The sequence below is a fragment of the Hydractinia symbiolongicarpus genome, chromosome 1, assembly GCF_029227915.1.
Source record: "Hydractinia symbiolongicarpus strain clone_291-10 chromosome 1, HSymV2.1, whole genome shotgun sequence".
NCBI classification, from domain to species: Eukaryota; Metazoa; Cnidaria; class Hydrozoa; order Anthoathecata; family Hydractiniidae; genus Hydractinia; species Hydractinia symbiolongicarpus.
Genome location: NC_079875.1, coordinates 5,348,126 through 5,364,298, shown reverse-complemented (window position 1 = coordinate 5,364,298; position 16,173 = coordinate 5,348,126). Strand labels below are relative to the sequence as shown.

The 16,173-nt window shown below is 32.5% G+C and overlaps 2 protein-coding genes across 5 annotated transcripts; one reads left to right on the top strand and one right to left on the bottom strand.

Annotated features, from left to right (window-relative positions):
- Positions 1-266: 266 nt before the first annotated feature.
- LOC130633239 (PAX-interacting protein 1-like) lies at positions 267-13,653 on the top strand. 2 transcript variants are annotated; one of them, XM_057444538.1, is made up of 24 exons: positions 267-386; positions 575-709; positions 1,003-1,046; positions 1,160-1,223; positions 2,276-2,389; positions 2,801-3,119; positions 3,404-3,492; positions 3,700-3,795; positions 4,101-4,238; positions 5,012-5,133; positions 5,279-5,361; positions 5,529-5,627; positions 6,113-6,138; positions 6,423-6,467; positions 6,676-6,716; positions 7,042-7,120; positions 7,757-7,825; positions 9,936-10,035; positions 10,422-10,522; positions 11,553-11,633; positions 11,729-11,788; positions 12,028-12,106; positions 12,311-12,371; positions 13,292-13,653. In XM_057444538.1, the coding sequence occupies exons 1-24, from the start codon at positions 318-320 to the stop codon at positions 13,302-13,304; spliced, it is 2,127 nt and encodes a 708-aa protein (XP_057300521.1). In that variant the 5' UTR covers positions 267-317; the 3' UTR covers positions 13,305-13,653. The 2 variants fall into 2 exon arrangements, with proteins under 2 accessions (XP_057300521.1, XP_057300520.1); XM_057444537.1 differs by having other exon boundaries at positions 12,311-13,653.
- LOC130633281 (uncharacterized) lies at positions 13,525-16,135 on the bottom strand. 3 transcript variants are annotated; one of them, XM_057444542.1, is made up of 6 exons: positions 15,909-16,135; positions 15,481-15,591; positions 14,760-14,872; positions 14,495-14,599; positions 14,272-14,385; positions 13,525-14,159 (listed from the first exon to the last, which is right to left on the bottom strand). In XM_057444542.1, the coding sequence occupies exons 1-6, from the start codon at positions 15,986-15,988 to the stop codon at positions 13,906-13,908; spliced, it is 777 nt and encodes a 258-aa protein (XP_057300525.1). In that variant the 5' UTR covers positions 15,989-16,135; the 3' UTR covers positions 13,525-13,905. The 3 variants fall into 3 exon arrangements, with proteins under 3 accessions (XP_057300525.1, XP_057300523.1, XP_057300524.1); XM_057444540.1 differs by lacking the exon at positions 15,481-15,591 and adding an exon at positions 15,321-15,452; XM_057444541.1 differs by lacking the exon at positions 15,481-15,591 and adding an exon at positions 15,321-15,452 and having other exon boundaries at positions 13,525-14,385.
- Positions 16,136-16,173: the final 38 nt, after the last annotated feature.

The following is a 16,173-nucleotide window of genomic DNA, read 5'->3' as shown; positions in this document are numbered from 1 at the left end:
TTAAAAATATTATCTTTTGTCCAGGGCCAAGTGGTTTGATTTTCATGTTTTATGTATATAAAAAAGATGCTGTGATATAATTATATGGAAATGTACCAGGCTTCCTATAGTTTATAAATAAAATTTTTTTTGTCATTTTATCCCAACCTCACTTTTTAAAAGTTTCCAGAGCCTACACAGAAAAAATTGGTGAAATTTTGTTATAAAAGAGATATCTCTGTGTTATACAATTATCCTTATAAACACACATTGGTTTGGATATAATGTCATGCATGTTGTATACTTTTGTTAGATAAAAATGAATTCTGGCTTGTAACATGGCTACGGACAAAGTAAAAAAAATATTCAAAGACGTCAAATACTTTTTGGTTGAAGAAAACGATTCTGTAAGTGTTGTCTTAATTGGATCAACAGTCATTTTTTTCAGGCACATACCTCGTGCAATATTATGTGTATATATTTTTGGAGTTTTTCAACTAATGTTTACTTTTAATTGCATCTACTGCCGTATTATACTACTCACTATGCTTCGGTGCTTCCAATATTTTTATTATTGTGTATTTTTATGTTTTAGCTGAAGCAAATTCTTAAGGAAGGCGGTGCTCATCGGGAGTATTATGTGACTCAATTAGTCAATTTTGTTATATCTGATACATGTAATTTTCCTCAATATGATCAAGCTGTTGATTTCAAAATTCCAATCGTAACAGTGAGTAAATAAACTAGCTTGTTCATGAAAAGATAGGTCGTTTTATTTTTAAAGAGATTGTTTGGTTAGTTTGGATAGAGAGAAAGCCAAAATGGTTGTATTCATATGGTCAAGATATTTGACCTTTTCTAGATTTGATCAGAGAAAGATTGATTTTTAAGCTAGAAACTTTTGGTTTTGTTTGTGTGAGATGAAGGTCCTTCTCATTGTTTAAGGGTATGCATGTAGTAAAAGTATAGTTAATTATTATCTTCATCCTTCTTTAAACTATTTTAAATTTTTCATTTATTTAGACCAACTGGATACATATGTCTATCAAGTGTGAGACGTTGTTGCCGTATCTTTTCCATGTTGACATTTTTATCTGTGTCATTTAAAACAGTATTGATGTACTTGTTTTCTGTATACATGTTTGGTATGCGCTGACTTTTTTTCCTTGATGATCTTCAGATACCGTCCTTTTTCAAAAATCAAAGATGGTTTATTTAGTACCATTGTGGCTTGTCCATCTCAAGTAAGTCTAAATTTTAGCTCACAAATTTATAAAACCCCCTAAAAACAAATTGAGTTTATCTGCAGCGAAATCTTTCACATATGCAGTAAGTCTTTGCAAAAATTCTTCCTTTACCAACGCATTGTAAACATTTGATTTTGAGACAATTGTCAAATGTTACCATGGCTAAAAATGACTCATAAAAATATTTTAAATATAAAACTTCTACACCAAACATACTTGATGTTTTTTAAAAGTTTAAAGTACAACACCACGAGGATGCTAAAATGATAAAAAACTTATAATCAGGCCTGGTCATAAGTTTTTCACCTGGTGCATCACGCACCTGTAATAGATACACATTGTTGTGACAAAAGTTAACCATTGTAAAAATACACGTGGAAAGCAAAGTAAATGTTATTAATACAATATACATCATCGTCGTCGTCATTACGAAGCAGACACATTCTATAGAGAATGGTAGCACTGGTTATACCTGCCAAAATGATGACTGTGATAAAGCATGAATGTCAAAAATTAAAATAAAAACATTGCAACAGTGCCAGCTGTGTTAAAGTTTTGGTCATTGATGGATTGATATCAGTTATCCAGGAGTATGCAGGATGTTAGCTAGAAATTAACAAATCGGGCCTTTTGGCGCCAATTAAGAAGTTTTCGAGTCTCCTAGAGGAAAGCCTATGATGGCATCAGAAAAAAAATCCGAAACAGCCCTCGATTATTTCATTGATGAATAATAGAAAATATAGAATGTAAATGGATGAATCTTTAGCAGACTTTGCCATATGTAGGTTTTAAGAAGCGAAAACATCAGCTTTGTTCATTATTTAAAATAATTGTCAACTAGTATTTTAAATTGTTTAACAAACAAAATGCAAGGCTAGCTAACACCACAAAGAGTTTTTTTATAAAATTAAATTAAACTCCATTATAGGCTGGAAAGGGACGGGCAAATTAGATTCAAAACATGTATTATTAAAACAATATTTTTCAGGACAACAAAAATTTCTATATGTTATTGTTATTGTTCTCATAATTACTGTTCTCTGTTTTAGATACCAACTGTCGAGAGAGACCCTCTGCTAGCTATGATTATTTATTATGGTGGTAGATACAAAACAAACTTGAATGCCAGTTGTACTCATCTTATTGTTGGCAAACCAGTTGGTGTGAGTTTTTTAATATTGCTGTAACTCACCCCTTATCCAACCGTTGAACTTTTCCAGCTGTATAAGGATAATTTAGAGAATTGTTTTTTTTTCAACAAGGCATGTGGTAAAAGTTAACTGACTGTTACCATTTAATCAGCAGGTAACTTTAATCGCTAGACTGAAAACTATGCATGTCATATCATGTCATGTCATGTCAAAATATAGTAAGAGAACGTAATGGAAGAAAAAACAAAATTATGTTGAAGTGTAAGTGGTACAAAAAAAGTAATGCAGAAACTAGAAGTGATCTCCTTTTCAATCTGATTTGCACTGCGAATGGCTCTCTTATTTACTGGTCCTCTATATCAAATTATTTACTCTGAAGTACACTTTCAAGTAATAACTAACATTAAATTGTGTTTTTTATAGCGGAAATATGAATTTGCTTCAAAGTTTCAACCGCAAATAAAAATTGTAACGTCAGAATGGGTTGTAGACAGCATTTCTGCTAACCGCCTTCTTCCCGAGGCTGAATATGAACCCGTCAGTGGTGGTTCTCCACAACGAAGTCCTCTGAAGCCATTCAGTCCATCTGGAAATGTGCAAATGACTCCTGAAATTATGAATTCAACTGCTAGCACATTCATGACACCTGTTACACCAAATAACAATGAGTTACCAAAAGGTGACAAGAAAATGCTGTCAGAAAACAAAGAAAATAATGGAATTGGTGGTTCAGATGTATCAGGTAAAGATTCATCTAAATCAAGTGTTTTCTAGGCAACTTTCATGATGCAACCTTTAACATTCAAAGGTGAAAAATACTTTCAGCAGAAACAAAAATCATTCAGGAAAGTACACCTAATCAGTGTGGCGCAAGTATAAGAAACTTGTTGTAGTTTGCTGAATATGCAACATTTTCTTGCCTTTTATTGTCGAGTTAAGACTAGTCATAACGTCATTGCAAAGTTAACCTATACAATTAAAAAAGAATTAATTTTATCTGTTTTGATGTTAAATGATCAATTTCAGGAACAGCTGACTTGTTGAAAGGATTTGTCATTCTTTTTTCTGGATACGAAGAACGTTTACCACCAGACACGTTTGCCATATGGGAAGAGGTGCATAAGTAGTGATTTGTTTAAAGTATTATTTTCATATCACAAAAATAAAAGCAATGCATTTAACACATTAATTTCTTTTAAACATTATTTCTTCTAATTAACAAGGGTCTTGGTATTCCTATGAAGCATGTAATTAAATATTTCATTATCGATGAGGTTTTCAGCATTTTATTTTGGTATGTAACGAAAATATTGTCATTGCAGGTTATTAAAAAGTCCTCAGGAATCATTCGAGAATCTTACACATCAGATGTTACACATCTAATCTGTTTGCATCAACAAAGTGCTCTATTTAAAAAGGTTTGTGTTTATATATCACATTTAAAGAATTAGTGTTGTTTTTCCCGTTAAAGCTTTATTTTTTCATACTAATTGTTTTTTTAGTTATAATCTGGGCACCTACTACTAGTGTTGCTAAAATTAAAACTTGTTACTTCCGTAATTTTGTTCTGTCTTTAAAATGCCAAATAATTGTGGAATGCTTTTTATAAAAGTTCTGTCAAAATATTAAATCTGTTAAAAAATTTAGTACAATAACTGAGGAATATTAATATAGCAAAGTAATATTTTAATTCACAGTATAATTTGATCTTCTATGTTTATAGGCACTTCAAGATAGGAAGAAAATTGCGACTGCATATTGGTTGAACGATATTCTTGTAGCAAAGAAGTATTTTCCTCCACGGACACCACTTCATTTACCTGTCCCATTCACGGATACTATACCAGGGATGAAGAATTCGGTATCTTTTTTTTTATTTGGAAAGCAGTAAAAATAAAACAAATAAATATCGAGAGACTAATTAGGGGAAGAAGAAATGACAAATAATAATAATAAAACAAAGATACTAAAAATGGACAGGAGATTAAATTTTAAACCATTATCCAAGCCTAAATTTTAAATTTTTATAATATCAACGTGGCTAACAAGCGATGAATTTTTTTTTAAGGATCAAGGAAGCACTCCACATTAAAAAAAAAAGAATTAAATGCTCAAATCAAGCAACTAGTTATAAATCTAACATCAATAATTTAGTTCTCTTTTTTTTAATACCTGTTAGTCTCCCTTCCTTTTCTTTGTTCTGTTTTTTTTTAACTTGACCTAGTAAAATCTAAAGCAGTAAGCCTTTGCAGGAAATATGTGATAGTTCAGGTTCTCTTTATATTTAGAAGTTCACTTTAGACTAATTAAGTCTTGTAAAATAAATACATTGTTTCATATGAATAAAAGCAAGGGACATTGCTGTGACAAGTCTCTAAGACAACGAAGTCATAGAAAAGATAAATTTGTAAAAGTATAAGTGACTAGTTGTATTAATATGTTACGAGGTATATGTGTGTATTGTTGAATAATAATAAGAGTTAATTTGCCAGCAAATTGATCAAATTTGCGTTGACTGCAAATGCTGCATTTCATAATTGTAAATAAATTAAAAAAGGACTAAAATACGTTGTGCTTGATCAAAACATTGTTTATATTTTAGCTTATGAAATCACATAATTTTTATTATTTTAGCTTATGACAGTAAGCGGTTATGATGGGCGTGAACGTGTTCTCATTAAGCACATGATTAATTTTCTCGGAGCACAGTACACTGGACATATGGCTCGAGCACATACGCAAGTTATATGTAAAGCGTAAGTTACGTAAAGCAAAATAGTTGACCTAAACCTAAAGATTATGACCTAGATGTGCAAGTCTTAAATGTTATTTTTAATTAATTTTAACTGTGTAAATCATAAAAAAAGCCGAATTTTAATTTTTTTTATGTCGTTTTTTTAGTCCGAGTGGAGAAAAATACAAGAAAGCCATTGAATGGGGTATACCCGTGACCAGTCCAAAATGGTTAGGCGACATGATACAGAGTATGTGTTTCTTGTGTGACTTTTTATTGTTTTTCTTTGTTAATGTATTAGACATTTTATAGGAGTAACATTCAAAGTGTTAACTTTAGGCTATGCAAAACCAATAACAACTTCATATCTCTGTTTTGATAGGTGGTCAAGTGTAACATCATATTTTTTTTTTATAGCTGGTCAAGCGTTCCCATGTAAAGGAAAATCTAAATATGCTGTCCTTAATACACCTGATGAACTTGGATTAAACCCAACCTTTTCAACACATATCACTGGTATGGTGATTTGTTTTATTTTTCTGATTAATAAAGTCAATACTTGGCCTTGATAAAAAATCCACAAATTTTTATAGTCGGTTTCCATTCATTAACAAAAAAAGTATTGTGCAACAATTACAACAATCGCACAACAGTCGCAGCACAGCAGTCATTTGTTACGAATTTTTAAAAAACCAATAAAGTCAATACCTGGTTATGATTGCTTTTTTACGCCAGTAATTAGGGTAAATTAGTAGATAACTTAAAAGTCCAGAAAATGTTATGGTCGGTTTTCATTGATTAGCATAAGTATTGAGCAACAGTTGCACGACAGTTGCACGACAGTTGTACAACAGTTGCCCGACATTTGCACAACTGTTGCGCGACAATACTGAGTTTATTGGAAACCAACCTTTAGATGAAAGTTTCATTGAATTTCCTTGTTTTGAATTCATTACTTTACACTTGTACGATGAATCTATTTTTGTTTGTTCTTGTTTTAGATATTTGGAATGAAGATTTTTCTGGGGTAAAACATTTTCGTATTAATAACTTTCTTAACTGTTACAAGCTAAAAAAGAATTTTTCTTATTGAACACGTTTGTTTATGTGCACCGTTTCACTTTCATAAACATTGCATAAAAAAGCTGTTTCACGTGCATAATAAACTGAGCAAGTGTTTCTGTAGTGGGAAATCTTTTGGGCTAAATGTATTTCTTTTAAATAATTTTGCATTTTTAGTGCTTTTCTTTTTTTTTTCTGGAAGCCAAATTGCTAGTAGTAGTAAGCTGTAATGATTTTTTCTTTCTTTAGGAACAATTGTTGACATCAGGAAAGAGAAAACTGTCCGAAATTCAAGTATGTTAACACAAAAATTTAAGCTTCAGTGTTCAGCAAAGGGGCAAGGCGTATTTCACACGTCCAACAAGAAAAGTTAATAAAGCTAGTCAGTGTTTTTTGTGTTACACAACTGCGACCAGAATAACACATATTTATTAAACATTTACAGGACTTCACAAATTACATTATAAGGTATTTATTTTTTAAGACATGCTTATTTTTTTAGGATGGGGAAAGCAATGAATTACAACCTACTGAGAAACAAAGGTGGGTGAGTTGGTTGAACGAACAAGAGTAACATTTGCAGTGGTTTATATAAAAATTTACCTGAAGAACTATAAGTTAAATTTTAATTCATACATTGATTCTTAACAACTCGTACTTGGGAATAATAAAGGTGTTTGTACGCTGGGTTCTTATAATATTTTTATACCTAATAAAAACACAATTTTAAAGTATATTCACATTATTTAGAAGGTAAAAAAGTCATCTTTTCCACCATTTTGGGTTTTTTGGAAGATTTTAAGGCCAGTTGAGCGTTGAACTAATTTACCAGGTTGAATCTTAAAACTTATTTTTTTCTTTTTTTTAGAAAACTGAATTTTCCTCCACACGTGAAGAGAGTTTTATTTACTGGTTTAACAGGAGCGACAGTACATCGTCTTCGTCAGGTATTTTTTTTATTCTCTACAATCTTTAATTTAGTATGAAGAGTTACACGATGAAAATAAATTATATGTAGCATAAATGTTAAAACAAACAAATTAAACATGGAATGCTGACAATTATGAAAAGATTGCGAGGTCAAAACCTATTTATCTTTCAACTTAAATCTCATCACACCGAATACAAAAGTTCCAAAATCTTCCCCTTAAGCTCAGTGTTCGTTCTGAAATGTACCACTGATTCAAAAAAACTGGAGGAGAAAGAGTAACATACATTTTCACAATAAAATAAAACCGTGTAAGCGGTTAAAGGATACTCTAATGGTTCACACACAAATTCAATATATTCATTATAAAATTATTGGATATAAAAGAAATGAAATTATCTATAAGATAATATAAATATGAATTTTAAATTTTTTATCAGCCAACCATAAACCTACATTTTTGTTTTTCACTCAAACGTCGGAAACGATGGAGAATCTCAACAAAACTTCTTGAAATTTTCTTGTTCATTACATTATTTCTCTGTCTTATCGGGATCCTCAAACATGAAAATACATGATCAAATTATACTTATTTTATTATAGTGACATTTGCTCAGTAAGGACTTACTTAGAAATATCTGATTCTTTTCTTCAGAATGTATTGAAACTGAAAGGCGAGTTGGCCAAGGGTGTTAATGATTGCACCCATCTTGTTGCACCGAAGGTATGATTGTCATTTTTATTTAAGAGTGTTATTTATACCGAGCAAAGGAATTTTTTCAACGCATTTTACTCCAACCCTCGCAGTAAAAAAAAGCCTCTGCAGTAGATACAGTTTTGTTGTGTAATTGATGGCACTTATAAAAAAATTAAAGTTTTTTTTAAATTGGTAGCCATAAGAGGAGTAAAATCAATGTCAACTTTGCTGCAATATTTTCTTTCCCCGGGGGATTTATGGTATGGTATTCTAAGTTGATGATGAGATGCCTCTTTTGATATCGTGGCTATCTTAAGAGGCGATCAGTTTTTTTTTTTGCAGTACAGTATAATTTTGACAGTATATGATAGCGAGAGTAGCTGCTATACATGTTAACGATAAAACTGTACAAATAAAAACAATATTAGGTATCAATCGTTTCTTTTTAACTTTTGATCATAACCTTCGACTAGTATATGACCGTCATCTTTTTCTTTGTACCGCTGCGAGTTATTTATCCTATTTTTGCGGTACTGTAAATTTTTAAAAGTGAATGTATAACCACAATAAATATTCTTTGTGTGAAATGAGGCGAACATTGGGCTGTACATATGTAAAAAACACAAAAATATAATTGTCAGACTCAAAATAAAGAATGGATAATAGTGAGTTTTCTATAAAGGCGCTACTATTATAAGAGAGAATACATTAAGTAACAATGACAATAGCTTTGCAATTCACATACGAAGTTATAAAATTTGCTCCGTATCATGGTGTATCAATATACGGCAAGCATATAAGCCGGTTGTTGTTTTGTTACTGACGTCGTAGTCGTAGTGTTGTTATTGACGTCAGTTCTTTGGTGATGTTTTCGTCGTTGTTTCATCGTAATCGATGTTTTCGTCGTAGTCGTAGTTTTGTTGTTGACGTCATAGTTGTTTGGTGGTTTTGTCGTCATTTTTTCGTCGTAATCGATGTTTTCGTCGTAGTCGTTGTTTTGTTGTTCACGTTATGTTGTGTGGTGGTTTTGTCGTCGTTGATGTTTCGTTGTAGTCGTTGTTTTTTTGTAGTCGATGTTTCTTCGTAATCGATGTTCGATGTTTCACCATTTTACAGGTTGTGATTGTAGTCGTTGTGTTAGGAAATTTAAATATTACCTATCATTTAAAACATAATATTCTCTCATATTTAGTGGAATTAAAACATTATTATTTTCCATTCTCTCAAAAGACGATTGTGAATTACAAGGTTTTTCGCTTGATCTCTTATTTAAAAAAAATATTTGTTCTGAGGAAAGATAAATTCGGATTTACTCAAAAGAACATAAGCTTTATAAAAACTTGTTTGTTTGTATTCGTGATATGTATGTCATTTTAACTTGTTTCTGTTTATCGTGGAAAGAAAACATTGATTAAGAAAACTCAACGAATCATTCAGAAAATTATACTTATTGTTTATTCAACCAATAAACAAAATCTTCATTTTTTTCACACGCCACTTTCACAAAGTGAGCATGTGCATCATCTTCAACTTAAGTAGCCTCAAAAACTGAAACAAAAACCGGACACAACTTCATAACGAACCGAGGTATTTTTGTTTCGTAGATAATTAATATAGGATCGGAATTTTTTTGCTAAGTAATGGTATTACTTGAATTGATCATACTGTTGGTCGGTGTGACATTGTCTACGTTAGTTTTGATTGTTGTTTTTGTGTGTAATAATTGGTTGCAAGGAAGAGAGGATGATTCTGTTGTCAAATTTTTACAAGTGAAGCATCTTCCTCAATAAGTTAATGATTTGTTTATGTCGAAAAAAGAAGGCGTTTCTTTTCAGTATGGTATGTATAAACGTGATTTTATTATCACTTAAAGTCGCTTGTCTCTTTTTTAAAATTGGTTTCAAGTTTGTTTAAAAAGACTCAAATGTAAGCTGACGGTATTGATAAACAATAGTTTAGAATTTAATTATAACATGTATCGTTGATTACAACAATGTTCTAAAAACTCTAATCTTCTAAGCAACGCACCGATATTTATGAATGTCATTGCTACGTTCTGCTTTTTAAACAACCCGTAAATAGGAGATCTGAGGCATTCAGGAACTAAAGGGTAGCATTACGTCATTTGTTCTTTTAGATCACTCGAACGGTGAAGTTTTTATCGGCTGTTTCTATTTGCAAGTTTCTTGTAGCTCCTGCTTGGGTAGACGAGTCATTTGAGGCGAGGAACTTTTTAGGTAGGTTGTATGTTTAAATAGAAGTTTAAAAATTATCATATGTTTAGAGTTTGTGATTTGTTAGTCTTTTATATTTTCAATATCAGTGGTTTTTGATTCTCGTTCTTTGATATTCGGTGTAGTTTCATTGCTCGTGTCGTGTTCTCGTCGCTTTTTTTTGGTATTTTAACTCTTTTTTGGTTTGTGTTTTCATATTTTTGTCCTCACGTCTTCTGTTCTGTTCTTTTCTGTTTCTCGTTCTTTTATTTCGTTGTATTGTCGTTTCTTTCTCGTTGCTTATTTTTTCTTATTTTAGCCTATTAGCCTTTCTTGTTTTTTATGTCGGTACGTTCTTGTTCTTGTTCTCGTTACTCGTTACTTGTTATTCTAATTTCTTTACAATTTAGAGGAAACGAACTACACTTTGGTTGATCCAGAGTCTGAAGATTTGTTTGGTTTCAAACTAACAAGATCTTTACAACGTGCACAAACAAGACAGGTTTGCAAGGTATATCGGAACAAATTAAGAACTTTCTAGCCTTTACACGACGTATTATCTATCACAGTCGGCGCTGAAAAATCTGGAAAATGTGATTTCGCAGAGAAGGTGAATTTCCATTTAAAATCGAAATAAAACCGATTCATGGTGAAAGTTGAAATCGTTTTAATTTATCATGCGGTCGAGAACGGCGAAATTAATAATGCAAAAGAATAATGAGCAGATAGCCAATCAAATTTGTTCCATACTCTCTCTTCACACTTATGACGTATTCCATACTTTTAAGTATTAAATACTCAACACCCTTCAGGCTGGGTTGTGATTTTAATAATGTACACATGTTATATGAATATGACAATCAGATAGACTAAAGAAATAAAAATTAAAGTCATAATGGGTGACCCAAGGCCGCAACCATTATGGATTGCTCAATTGTGCTGAGATTAGGTAAAAAGTGATTTTTAGGCTGAAATTCCTGCCTATCCCATTAACGCTTATAGTTTTTTATTATTGTTTTATAGATAATTCTGCTAATTTTTAAAATAACTAACAACAATCATGTGCACACTGCAGACATTAAGAATAACCAGAAATTATATTATGGCGATTTTGAGCCATGATATCTCGACATCTAATCCGAATAAATCTTAACTTTATTTTTTGTGGTAAAACTCTATATTGACTCTTAATAAAACTATTGCAATAACTTTAAAAAAAGTTAAATTTAGTCGGTTACATGAATTTAAAAATGCAAACATATTGGCTGAACTATTTTTGACCAAATTTGGTCAATTTTTGGAGACTGACGACATTTCATACTTAACCTCTATTCACACTGGTATCGTATTTCATACTTAACCTCCATTTACACTGGTAACGTATTTCATACTTAACCTCCATTTACACTGGTAACGTATTTCATACTTAACCTCTATTCACACTGGTAACGTATTTCATACTTAACCTCTATTCACACTGGTAACGTATTTTCTACTTAACCTCTATTCACACTGGTAACGTTTTTGATACTTTTTTTCAGGGTCTTCATTTCCACGTGACTCCCTCCATCTTACCTGCTCCGAATGCAATGAAAGAAATTATCGAGTGTGCTGGAGGAAAGGTAATGTAATGCAAAATAACTTTGCATTAAGTTTTTCAGTTGGCGTTAGTGGATAGTTTGCAACATTGTTATAATAATTTTTTTTTCACGTTTAGATGACGGAGGTGAAGACAGTAGAGGATATAAAAAATATATTTTTGGTGAACGTTCTGAAGGTATGTTATTTTTGTCGTCAAACTACACTCTATTCCGCAACGTTCATAACGTCTTTTTTTCCATATACTATTTGTAGTAGTGTGGCGTGTATATTTTATGGCTAACCTCGCTAATTTTGTAGGATATGCCATGCCAATCCAAATTCCCATTAGACCGACAGAAATTTCTGCCCAGCCAGATAACAGCCTTAAAACGCCCTTTTAACCTAGCTTGAATTTTTGACATACTTTTGTTTTAGGACCAGACGTACAACAGCTACCTCGTTTCTTGCATGGACGATAAAAAATTATGGAATGATGTCGTAAAAGAAGGATACGGTGCGTTCCTCCATACTTAATTTAAGTGTCACCCTCAGCATTCCTCCCAAAAGAGAGTAGTGGCGGTAGTAGTAGATTTTGTTCGAGCGGTAAAAAAAAGGTCGAACCTTTAGTGTATTAATTTTCACGCATCATTGAATTGTGAGAAGTACTTTTTAATCTTCGAATCGTCATGTTCGAATTGTATTTTGTTTTTAATTTCAGATGTTTACAACGTGGAATTAATCTTATCAGGAGTAATGAAGCAAGAACTCGAATGGAATCTATATCTTTTCAATTGACTCAATGTAGGTCAGAATGAATAGGTTAATGTACGTTAGAACTTAATAGAGATCTCTCACTAATTTTTAAGCCTTTGTTTATTAACAAAGTATATTTTTTTTGGCTAATTGAAATATAACGACATACAAAAATATTAAAAAAAATGTTAAAATCTAGCGGGATAATATGTCTTTTTACGTTTTTTGCTTGTTTTTTTTTTAAAAAAAGTTTTTTAGCCAAATTGTTCTAAGCAGGTATAGTAACAAATCAAACACGCGTAATCATCTTGCTGGCAAATTTTTTGAGATCCCTATTTTATTGTAAAAACTGACAGATAATAGATGAAAAAACATTATCCTGGAACCTTATTGAAAACTGAAGATCAGAACACGTTCAAATGTTTTACTGAAATAGCAAACTCACCCTAATTATATACACACGATCATAAACGCACTGCAAAATCGACCACGTGCTTGCTAGCTTGCCATTTCCATCGTAATGCTTTTTATAAAAAAATTGCAATGGTGCTCCTTTGTTCAAAGAGTTTGTTGCTTTTTATGGAGAAAGTATCGCCTGTATATATTGTGTTCAGAATTTCCTATCTTACGCTTTCAAATTATTTATCTAACTATCTTTAAAGTCTCACTTTGGGCACTCTCCCTCGTTTAAAGTTGAGAAAAATTGTGCAATCAATCTGGCCAAACATTTTAAAAAATTGTAGAACGCGTGAAAACAAAGTACCTTTATTTCCAGTTCTAGTAACTTTTAGATCTTCAAATTTTCAGGATAAAACTTGTCCTGGACATTAAAATAAATAAAAATGTATGTGTTAATTTTTCTGAAAAGGGTGATTATGCGCCTAAAAGTAAAGAACGTGTGGTGGAGAGCGGATGTTCGGTTGTTTTCCTTGACGTTTAGTTCTACGCATCACTTGTAGTGTGGGCACGAATTGCTGTGTAAACAAAACAAGCGAGAAGTGGCGTTTATGATTGTAAATACGTATTAAGACTCTTATGGGTCAAAGACCAATTAAGGGAAATGAGCTAGCGTTTGCTGTCGAATATATAATAAGTTGTAGTAGCGAAATGATGGATCAATCTGGTGAAAACTTCGCATGGCGGCGGAATCGAGAGATTCTTTAAAAGCTTTATTCAACCTCGAAGCAAATAGGACATTTGTAAAATGTCGTCATCTTTTATTATAATTTTAAAGTTGGATTGTACATAGCAGGTTAATATTTTGTAATTGTAAATGTTTTTCTTCAACTAGAATGCTTGTCTTTGTTATGTATGTTTTACGATATCAAATTCTGTGTTTGAGAATAAAAAATGTTTGTTACAAATTATACAGGGTTGCCGGTCTGTTTTTAAATGTCAAAATTAAAGAGAATTGAAACTTTGAGGAAAATTATATACATGATAAAAACTGAAAAGATTTTCATACCTCTTCCCCGTCAAAGGGAAAGAGAAGATCAGGCTGGAATTTCTTCAAAGTTTAATGGTCGAGTAAGTAAATTCTTTTTGTGCTTTGACCACATATCACCAACCTTCGTGGAGCGCCTGTTTTTTTAGTACCAATGAAAATTCTCCTACTGTTTTGATTTGAAAAAAGATTGGGAACCCTGTGTAGAGAAAGGTCAAAGTTATGGTGCTATGGTTAAACACCGTTCTTTTTTTTGGATTCAAATGTGATTTCAAATCCATCACGTTCTTTCCAATTATTTTGAACTGCCTCGATGGTCCAAACTCCGGCCCCAAGAACAAGTTTATTTTGACTATTAGGTGCGTTGATACTACAAAAGAAAAAAATTCTCGCGTTTTCTTGTCGAACAGTTATGACGCTTTCGGCACAACTTGTCCCGTTGTGAAAATGGAAACTAATAAATTGGAACGTGGCTTTGCTACCATTTTGAATCCGTATCGTCCACCGGCATAGTCGTGTCCGATAAATGGGATGAGTTGTGTTCCCATGTAAAGCAATCTTTCCGCTCGCTTTTTCAAAATGGCCACCACATCGTTCTAAAGGAATATGTGCTTGTTTTTTAACGATGGTGGTATTGGAACTAAATCATGTGAAATTTTGTTAGAAGGAAAAGTATAAAAAGGATAAAGACTAAGTGGATTCTACCTGGCAATTTCACGCTTTCTTTAAATCCAAGTCTGGAGTCATACGTCATCTGGCATATGTTGGGTGCGACGCACGATCCCACATCGCATCCTTTTATACATATTGCTAACAAAAACAAAAAAACTAAAATATAAAGCTTTCTTAAGGATATCGTAAGTGGTTAGAGAAAATGCAAACATTCCGGATTAAACTTACTGCTGTGGCAATCTAACAAAAGAATAAATCTTAAATTTAAATATTTTTCTTTGCGCCGTTCAAGACTTACGTTTTAAACATTGTGTATGACTTGGGTGCGTTCGTTCATAACCTTTACAACAACGATATGTCGTGTTTAACTTCGCAGTAATACGTGTCTTCTTGTAATAGATCTTCTTATTTCTTAAAACAATAACAACAACCTGATAAATCATATCATTTATGCGCGTTTTAAAAATTTGAGGTTGCGCGAAGCTTGACCCCAGCACCTTTAATATATTTCGCTAGAACTATCAGAAAGCGGAGCGCCGTTGAGAAGCAAATAGTCCTGGGGACGAGGTTGAGGTTGCTCTAATACTCATTTTTCTTTCAATAGCTTTTGGAGCTAAACCATAAAACTTCATTTTAAAGAGCTCTGTTAACGATAATGATAAGCGCCATCATTAACACAGAAATGTACGGGAAAGAGTTTATCGAAGAGCACGTGTTGTTTAGTTGTTCAAAATGCCAACATCAGCTTGCCGGCACAAAACATGTCCAACTTCACACTATGTTTACACATTCTGACCCATCCTTATGCAAAAAAGCACATCTCAGACAAGCCTATATCGTATTTGAAACATGAACCTACCTAAACTTAGTGCACCTCTTCACACAAAACACGATTCTCTTGCAACATGTTTTATACGGTGTTTTAATGCTGTACGATGTCTTCGTACTTGCTAGAGCAGTATACGAAGTTACCAGTTTGCAAACATTGTTGCTAAAAACAAACAATAAATTTTACTGACCTCGCACCTGAAATTGCTTCGAACATTACGGCTTTTGATAATAGATGCCGTGACACAGCATTATAAATAAGGGCGACGCAGAATTTGAAAAAAATAAACCATAAAAGTCTCCTACAAGGTGGAAAAAAGTATAAATAAACAAATCAGAAAAGCAACTGTTTCTTTCCTCAAAAATGAATTATGAAACCGTTTCATTTTAGATTTACTGGCCTCTCTTCGACATTATTTATTATTCTTGGTGACAAAGTTCGGAAAAAAGTAGAAAGTCTAGACAACCACCATCCTGCTTAAAAACCCTTTGGCGGGATTTCCTTGTTTCAAACTCACCGGCTTTGAAGTCTGGAACATTGACGTCAAATAAGTAGAGTGTTTCAATGTTTGGATTGCAAGGTTGCAGTGAGCAAAAAAAACGGTAACAAAGAACTTACCCTCTAGGATTTAAACGAGTTTCTCCCTCAACTCGATAAATAACCAAAATAAAAACTGCAAAAAGATAGATGTAATTCATTCTCAGTAAATCGCAAAATGAAACTTAACTTCTCTGGAAATGAATTATACACAGCGTATGTTTATTTTGTGCGCACACTGCGTCAAAACAAACAATGTCTACGTCATCAAATTCTGCACTCCGTCGCGGAGAGTATAATTATTAGCTGATGAAAAAACACTGGGAACTAATTTCTCTTTTCTAAA

What these genes read in the sequence shown, in the direction of transcription:
- LOC130633239 (XM_057444537.1), top strand. Translation starts at nt 318, where the DNA reads ATGGCTACGGACAAAGTAAAAAAAATATTCAAAGACGTCAAATACTTT. An exon ending in TCAAAATTCCAATCGTAACA is followed by an intron (nt 710 to 1,002) that starts GTGAGTAAATAA and finishes TCATTTATTTAG; the next exon opens with ACCAACTGGATACATATGTC. An exon ending in TTTTGGTGAACGTTCTGAAG is followed by an intron (nt 11,789 to 12,027) that starts GTATGTTATTTT and finishes CTTTTGTTTTAG; the next exon opens with GACCAGACGTACAACAGCTA.
- LOC130633281 (XM_057444540.1), bottom strand. Translation starts at nt 15,988, where the DNA reads ATGAATTACATCTATCTTTTTGCAGTTTTTATTTTGGTTATTTATCGA. An exon ending in TCATACACAATGTTTAAAAC is followed by an intron (nt 14,600 to 14,759) that starts GTAAGTCTTGAA and finishes TGTTTTTGTTAG; the next exon opens with CAATATGTATAAAAGGATGC. An exon ending in GACGATACGGATTCAAAATG is followed by an intron (nt 14,160 to 14,271) that starts GTAGCAAAGCCA and finishes TTTCTTTTGTAG; the next exon opens with TATCAACGCACCTAATAGTC.